Here is an 8,775-nt window from a genome sequence, read left to right on the forward strand (position 1 = left end):
AGACAGTTACTGTAAAACGAGTGACACAGTAACATGGATAGCAACACAGTAACTAAACTTAAGTCATTTTAAGACTTTACAGGTGGGGGGCTGTCTGAACTAAAAAGGCAGACAATAACAAAAGAGATTAACTAAAATCCAGGAGATGAAATATTCTAATTTCAAAATATTTTGAAGATCCCAACAAGTGGATTTCCCAAGAACAGTGCACAATGTTTAGGGATCTGAGGAAGCCTGCCTGACAACCAGCCTTCTTACAGCAGGAACACTATGTCCCGAAGAAGCCTGTAACACCAACTTTACAATCTTGTTTCCTTACCAGCAGGGAGGCCCCAGTGTCAGCTGGGGCCCTGTCCACCCAGGCCTCTCCCCTCCTCTCCAGGCTCCCAGGGCCATAGGTACAGGCTCCTCAAGGGAATAATGGGGCCAACAAGCGTATCTTCCTGAACCAGCTCCCCCGGGCCCCACACGCTGACTGCTCCTGGGAGAGCTCTGCTTGGCCCTCCCTGTATACCCGCCACCATCCTTTCCCTCCAAGCTTCTGACCTGCACAGCTCTGGCTCCCAGGCAATCCTCAATAACTTTCTTTTACACTTCACTGGGATTTCAAAGACTCCAGCACCCTACCAATCCACTCCTGCCAAAAGCCTCCACCTTCAGCCACATCAGCCTGGTTGCAAGGCCTTACCTACACCCAATATCCTTCTATTCTCTTCATGTGATCCCCCTGTTGCAGGGCCAGTTGACCACACCTTTCCCCCAGTTCACCACCAAAACATTTCCATCTCTCAAGTATCAGTTTGACTAATAATGCCTTGGGTCCTTCCTTACTTTCCACTAGTAACAACCTCCCTTAAAAATGCTTCCATTGCAATCCCTATCAAATTACCAACAGCATTCTTAAACAAACTGGAACAAATAGTTCAAAAATTCATATGGAACCACCAAAGAACCCGAATAGCCAAAGCAATCCTGAGGAAGAAGAATAAAGTGGGGGGACCTCACTCCCCAACTTCAAGCTCTACTACAAAGCCACAGTAATCAAGACAATTTGGTACTGGCACAAGAACAGAGCCACAGACCAGTGGAACAGATTAGAGACTCCAGACATTAACCCAGACATATATGGTCAATTAATATACGATAAAGGAGCCATGGACATACAATGGGGAAATGACAGTCTCTTCAACAGATGGTGCTGGCAAAACTGGACAGCTACATGTAAGAGAATGAAACTGGACCATTGTCTAACCCCATACACAAAAGTAAATTTGAAATGGATCAAAGACCTGAATGTAAGTCATAAAACCATAAAACTCTTAGAAAAAAACATAGGCAAAAATCTCTTGGACATAAACACGAGCGACTTCTTCATGAACATATCTCCCTGGGCAAGGGAAACAAAAGCAAAAATGAACAAGTGGGACTATATCAAGCTGAAAAGCTTCTGTACAGCAAAGGACACCATCAATAGAACAAAAAGGCATCCTACAGTATGGGAGAATATATTCATAAATGACAGATCCGATAAAGGGTTGATATCTAAAATATATAAAGAGCTCACACACCTCAACAAACAAAAAGCAAATAATCCAATTAAAAAATGGGCAGAGAAGCTGAACAGACACTTCTCCAAAGAAGAAATCCAGATGGCCAACAGACACATGAAAAGATGCTCCACATCGCTAGTTATCAGAGAAATGCAAATTAAAACCACAATGAGATATCACCTCACACCAGTAAGGATGGCCACTATCCAAAAGACAAACAACAACAAATGCTGGCGAGGTTGTGGAGAAAGGGGAACCCTCCTACACTGCTGGTGGGAATGTAAACTAGTTCGGTGATTGTGGAAAGCAGTATGGAGGTTCCTCAAAAAGCTCAAAATAGAAATACCATTTGACCCAGGAATTCCACTCCTAGGAATTTACCCTGAGAATGCAACAGCCCAGTTTGAAAAAGACATATGCACCCCTATGTTTATCGCAGCACTATTTACAATAGCCAAGAAATGGAAGCAACCTAAGTGTCCATCAGTAGATAAATGGATAAAGAAGATGTGGTACATATACATAATGGAATATTATTCAGCCATAAGAAGAAAACAAACCCTACCACTTGCAACAACATGGATGGAGCTAGAGGATATAAGCTCAGTGAAATAAGCCAGGCGGAGAAAGACAGGTACCAAATGATTTCACTCATATGTGGAATATAAGAACAAAAGAAAACTGAAGGAACAAAACAGCAGCAGAAGCACAGAACCCAAGAATGGACTAACAGGTACCAAAGGGAAAGGGACTGGGGAGGGTGGGTGGAAGGGAGGGATAAGGGCGGGGAAAAAGAAAGGGGGCCTTACAATTAGCATGTATAGTGCGTGGGGGGCACGGGGAGGGCTGTGCAACACAAAGACAAGTAGTGATTTTATAGCATCTTATTACACAGATGGACAGTGACTGTGAAGGGGTATGTGGGGGGGACTTGGTGAAGGGGGGAAACTAGTAAACATAATGTTCTTTCTGTAACTGTAGATTAATGATACCAAAATAAAAAAAATGCCTCCAGACCCATTCTGCAGGACCTCTTCCAACACTGATCTCCGGCCATGCAGCCCGGTCTTCCTCATCTGCTCCTGCAGCTTCTTGGAGGTAGGACCCCCGGCTCTGCATCACTGCCGCACCTGACGTGGTACCTACGCCAGGTGTGCAGTGAGCCACAAACAGCAGTGAGATTACCCACCAGACTGGAGCCGCCATCTCACATGTACCACTTCCAAGCTCACAAAACCGAAGTCATGGGATGCAGTGCTACCCCCACCTGTCTAATTGAGACCACTACCCTGAACACTCAAATGACAAGACATTGGCACAGTGCTGCATGTTTACATCTTTAAAAACGTATTTCAAAACCTCATATTCATTTCACCAACATTGGCCGAGCAACCTCCTGCATGCAGGGCCAAGGGACACAAGAGACACCCAGTTCACCAGAGAGGCCTGATATCAGAGACCGACAGTCTCACGAGGGGCTGGGATATACCAAGTGAAGGCCACAGCACAGGTGCTGCGTGCAGGTCACCAACACGGTGTTCTGCTTAGAGAGTAAGGAAGAACGACTCCTGCCCGGTAGATTGGGAAAGGCTGCATACAGGAGGCCCTGAGGTGGAAAACGGCGCACGGGTAGAGCAGTGGATGTGCCCAAAGTGGCCTGCAGGGGATGGAGGCTGCGGGTGTGGCTCCAGGGAATGGGTGAGGGCCAGAGATGCTATCGGTAACACAGGCAGGGCCTGCTACACCAGGGCCCTACTCGGCCTGTCTGAGGAGTGGGGAGCCAGGGAACAGTCTCCCTTTTCAACAGGCTTCTCCAAAGTTTCAAATAGATAGTGTAATTTCATCAAATCAAAGAGTGGCCAGATCACGAAGAAAGTGTTTATACTGATATATCCTCACTGAAAAAGTAACCAATTAAATAAAAATGTACTGACTCCCACCTTCTAAGAGCCACTAAGGGAACAAGACCTGGTCCCTGTAGTTAAGGAATTTCCGGAAGCTCCAGGTTGAGCTTCAAGACTTAAAAATAAGTGGTAATCACCTCTGAGCCATGCTGAGAGAATGCCACCCTAAGGACAGAAATACGTCACTAGCTGAGGCACTAGCTTGGGCTAGAACAGTAACGTGAGAGAACAGCGGCAGAGGTGCCAGGCCTGCCGCAGCTGTAGGACCGCTTGACAGAACCGTTGCCCTTACGTCGCTCTCCGTGATGGTGATGGGAAGGCCACGCAGCATGATGGTCTTGCTCTCCCTCTCGTCACTTATGTCATGCCTGTAGTCGTGCTCGCCATAGTCGCCATCTGAATGGTAGCCATCTTCGGATCGGTCACTGTTCCTTCTTTCGCGTTCTCTCTGACTCACAATAAACAAAATTGCAATTAAAACCACACTGGGTTTATACCCTTTGACCCAGGCCCTGCAATCCTAGGAGTCCAGCCACAGGAACAACAGAAGACTACATATAGGAGCGCCCTATGATGGTGTTCACTGCAGTGTTTTCTAACACAGCCGAGATGGGCAACAATCACTGCGTTCAAGAAGGATGGTTTAACAACTTGCTGTGTGGCACACCAACACACAAACACGACTACCTGTTACAAAGAGAACAGTATGGGCATGGGAAAGTGAAACATGCAACAAAACACAAAAACCAGTGCAAAATCACATGAGCAGTACTACTTACTACCTCTAAACACAACCGTGTCTGCATATGGAAAGGAACGTGAGAAACGCCGTGCCCAAGATGACTGAAACTGCAGCTTTCAGAACCACGGTGTGAGGGCCAGGGCTGGCACGCTGTTATGCTCTGCCTGCCTCACCTTAGACTGGGAACAGCACCTACCTCACAGGGTTATAGTGGGACCTGAATGAGACCACGTAAGTGAACTGCTCCAGAGCGGCACACTGTGAGCCTGTGTTAGCCTTGGCCAGCATCTCTCACCACCAGGTCCCATTTGTCTCCAAGGATTATAGTCAAGTCAAGTCAACAGGTTTCAGAATATAGAACCTGACTATAATACTCAACAGGAGAGATTTCTACCCTCGCTCTGTTTATTTCATTTTGAGAATCTCAGATGCTGTTTGGTGTGTGCAATTCATTGCTCTAACGCCGCCACGAGGGCGGGCGCTCACCTCAGGGCTGTCGTAGTCCCGGTAGTCGTCGTATCGGTCGGCCCGCCGGTCCTCACTTGGCCTCTTGTAGTCTGAGTCCCTCCGCCGGCTCCTGGAGTCACGCTCATCGCGCTCATCCCTGTCTACGATGGAGCCATACCTTCCACTGCGTTCCGTTCTACTCACTCTGTGGGGAAAGAACAGTCACTGACTATTTTAGACCTTTAGGAATACGGCTGAACCCCCTTCACCCCAGCTCAGTCAGTAAGATACCTAAATACTTTAAAGTATTTTTCACCAAATTCCACTTCACAAAGACAACCACTAGAAAAACATTTACATCCCTTAATGCAGAGAGAATTTTCGTGAAGTCAGGTAAAATCTCAAAATACAGCTATCGAACGTTTGGGTTTTAAAACAGTTCTCAGAAAGGCTCAAGTTGTGAAGTTTATCCTGAGTTCTCTGAAGCCTGTGGTCCACACATTACCCTGCCACCCCTGGGTCAGACCTTAGTGAGCAGAGAAAGAGAAAGCAGCTGTGAGCATCTCACCCAAAGCCAAGGGAGAGCGCATCCTGACTCTCAACGGCACCAACCTGCTGGGAAACGGGTCCAACAAGCTGGCTGAGTCTCTGTTCTCCCATCAGGTAATTAATCAAGTTGGATACAACTAGCACTGTCAGAGAACATTTCCTGTAACATCTGGTTTGTATTTTGGTTACTGGGCTGTACTGGGCTTCATAGGAAAATCTAGTAACAAGTGACTTAGCCCATTCAAACATAAGCATACACAGTTCTTCCATAAATTGTGTACCAAGTTCATAAAATGACTGTGTAAGGACAAGACAAGCGAAAAGTCTTGTAAGGCCCTCATTAAGAGAACACAAATTTAATCAAACTCATGAAATAATTAGTCTAGGACCTCCTCAAAATATGAAGTATGGGGAAGAGAGACCCTATGAAGGGTAAATGTTGATTTAAGAAGTTATTTGGAACCACAAGACTACTGACACTGCTGTCACATCATGTGACATGACATTTCCTGAGTCCCTCTGGGCCATCAATTTGATCTTGCTCTCACAGGGAACTGGACTTCACGCTGAGGCAGCTGTAAGACAAATGGTTTGCAGGATCCACGGATGACACAGCACCCAAGCCCTATCATCTTCATTCCCTACTGATTCTTCAGCAGTCTTTTTCTTCTTTTTTTCATGTAACCCATGGTCCAAAGCTTCTCCCCTCAATAAAGCTGATCTTCCTACCGTGGAGTGGATAACAGCAAGCCCAGCATCCACTGGCTGTTTACTACAGCCACGGACCGTGCAGGGCCAGACTTGGCCATACTTACCTCCTGGCTTCTGCACAGGCTGCTGTCCACACTGGGAAGCCTTGGTGCCCTACCCTATCCAGCCCTCTAATTCTCACTTACCCTCCCCTCAGAGAACACTTTCTCCAGGACGCCTTCCTAGCTGCTTCCAGGAAGACACATCCTTCCTTCCTGCCTGCGCACTCTAACAACCCCCTCAACTTCTTTCACACAGCACAGTTCACACAGTATTCTACTTCTCCCACTAAACTGCATTCCTGTGAGAGCAAGGATCGTGAAGGTGTTCACAGCAATGCCTAGTACAAAACAGGCACTCAAATATTAGTTTATAAACAGTTTTTAACAGTTCTGTCCCCACTGAAATGCTGAAATCAAAGGCATGTAGAGCAGCAACTTACCGTTTGTCTGAACCCATGTTCTGCTGAAGATCTAGCACACTGCTCCAAAAGGTTCCAGTGCTGTTTTTTTTCTAGGAGACAAGGGAGACTGGTTGCTGCTAATCTGAGAGATCACTTAAAGTCAACCGTTTTAGAAGCTTGGACACCTATAGAGGTTGGACTTTCATCAAACCATTAAGGGGGCTTCTCTAAGGTGGCAGAGAGAGAGGTAGGGACCAGCTGTCAACATGAAAACCATGCTAACCTTTTGTTAATAATGAGCCCAGCAGATGAAAGATACTTTAAAATACTAGATTCCACATTCAATGAACAAGCACATAAAAGCGTGCAAGCACAAGATGCCTTCCCTCGTCCTACTTGAGGATTACAAAGCAAAAAGGGAAGGGCTGCAATCAGTGTCCTGTGTTCTGAATACAAGCAACTCCAGTGGGTACCGTTAAAATGTTAACCAAAGTGTCTTTATCACTACAAGGAGCAACAACGTTCAGAGATTTCTGATGAAACATGTAAAATCTTTCAGAAGCTAGGATGCCGAGCTAACGGAACTCCATTTACAACGCAACGGCCGATCCGAAGCTGCTCACTCAGACCGGAGCAAACCGCCGCACGAATTAGGCAAGTCCTCAGCAACGATGACCGCGGCAGCCCCGGGGCGGCCTCCAGCGCGCAGCCCGACGTCCGAGACGCTCGCTACCCGGCCCCCGCGCAGCCGGGAGCCGTCGGCAGACCCCCGGGCGCAGTCGCCGCCGCCGCCGCCGCCACCGCGCGGCGTCTCCCGGCCTCCCGCAAGCGCCCCTGCCGCCCGAGGCTCCCAGTCAGCCCGGGGGCCCTCGCCCGACAGCCTTCACGGGAGTCGGAGACGCGCCCCGCCGGGAGGGCGCCCACGGCCAGAAGCCGCGGGCCCCGAGCGGGGCGGCAGGAAGCCCTGCGCCGGCTGAAGGAGAGGAGGGGCGCGGCCCTCCCCCGCCGCCGGTACTTCGAGCCGGCCGGGTTACTCGGCCGCAGCCCGCGGCTGGCGGGGAGGCTCCATAGAGCCCGTACCACCAGCAAGGGCCGCCGGTCACTGCGGGTGGCCGCTGCACTCACCCCCCAGACGAAGCAGCAGTAGCGGCTTTCCGCCTCGGACTCTCCAGCGGGGTACGGCCACTTCACAAAATGGCGCCTGCGTCCACGGCCGTCTCCTGCCCACAGTGCCTCGCGCCTGGCCCCGCCCCACCCCGAGCACGCTTCCAATCGGCGCAGGGGCCTCACCGCCCGCCGGCTGCCGGGAAGTGTGGTCACGGGGGCTGCCAGTCGCTCGTCGCTCGTGCGGCATTTCCGGCGTGTCGCTGCCTCCGGTCCGGGGACGTCTGCAGGCCGGGCGCACGCTCGCCTGCGTCGGGATTGGCGATCTCTTGCCGTGGCTGCAAGGGCCTCGGCGTAGTTTGCCTTCCCCGACACGAAGACATCACACTAGGGAACGCTGGTGACCCCCTATGCTTACAAATGTCTTTTCATAACCTATGAGACGGTTATTAAACCCATTTTGCAGGTGAGGAAATTGAGATCTATAGAAATTAACAGAATTATTGAAGGGAGCGTATCATTCCAGTGATGCTGCCTAGTCTGAAGAAGGGCTCAGTCATCTTCCAGTCACGTTACTACTCGGGCGTCTGATGGCACCTCAAAGCTCACAGCTAGAACCCTTCGCCTCCCGCACGGCCTCCCCCAGCTCATGGCCACCTGCTCGCAGTCACTCGGGACAGAAACCCTGGAGTGCCCCACCATGTCTTCACTGTCACACCCGGTTTGTTGGCAGATTCTACTGACTCTACCTTCAGGACGTATCCAGGACCTAACCGCCTCTAAGCTCTTCAGCTGCCCTCACCCGTCAGAGCCGTCATCACTGGCCCTGTTTCAGACCGTAGGTCACAGAGCTGACAGTGGTTAAGCGTGGAATCCATGCTTTCAACCACTGGAGTGTAAGCTCCAGAAGGCAGGGACTTCTGTCTAGTTACTAATTTCACTGCTATATGCCCAGCGCTGCTAGTGGTGCCAGGCACACGGTATTCACTCAACAGTAAACGTGTTGAATGAATAAATGAATCCACTATCAAAGCTGAAAGTGTCACACTTATGGCAGAAAGAAGCTGGGATCCTTGGGGCGACTGAGAGATATTTTGGACTGATTGGTCACTGAGATGGTGGTATTAGGGTGCATCCAGTCAGCATAGCTTCCCCTCTGGACTTATTTATAGATGTATTTTTAGTGGAACTGCTTTTTAGCTCATATGCACAGATTGAAAAATTTGACCATGACAGGGCAGAGGAAGAAAAACAGTTGGCAAACCGCACCCACACTCTTCTCTTCCTGGATAAGAAATCTGTCAAGAGTAAGTGGAAGGATGTCAG

At 49.4% G+C, this 8,775-nt stretch overlaps 1 protein-coding gene across 5 annotated transcripts in view; it reads right to left on the minus strand.

Moving 5' to 3' along the window:
- Positions 1 to 7,557, minus strand: part of RBM5 (RNA binding motif protein 5) — a 22,656-nt gene extending 15,099 nt beyond the window's left edge. For 2 of the 5 annotated variants that reach the window (XM_057487369.1, XM_036877513.2), the window contains exons 1-4: positions 7,471 to 7,553; positions 6,385 to 6,455; positions 4,683 to 4,848; positions 3,747 to 3,902 (exon numbers count right to left, since the gene is read on the minus strand). In XM_057487369.1, the coding sequence (XP_057343352.1) occupies positions 3,747 to 3,902; positions 4,683 to 4,848; positions 6,385 to 6,401 (339 nt within the window). In that variant the 5' untranslated portion in view covers positions 6,402 to 6,455; positions 7,471 to 7,553. Of the gene's footprint in view, positions 1 to 3,746; positions 3,903 to 4,682; positions 4,849 to 6,384; positions 6,456 to 7,470 lie in introns of those variants that run through there. The other 3 variants (XM_057487365.1, XM_057487368.1, XM_057487377.1) reach the window with 3 other exon arrangements.
- Between the last annotated feature and the right edge of the window lie 1,218 nt (positions 7,558 to 8,775).

The sequence above is a fragment of the Manis pentadactyla genome, chromosome 1, assembly GCF_030020395.1.
Source record: "Manis pentadactyla isolate mManPen7 chromosome 1, mManPen7.hap1, whole genome shotgun sequence".
In the NCBI taxonomy this organism is placed as follows: Eukaryota; Metazoa; Chordata; class Mammalia; order Pholidota; family Manidae; genus Manis; species Manis pentadactyla.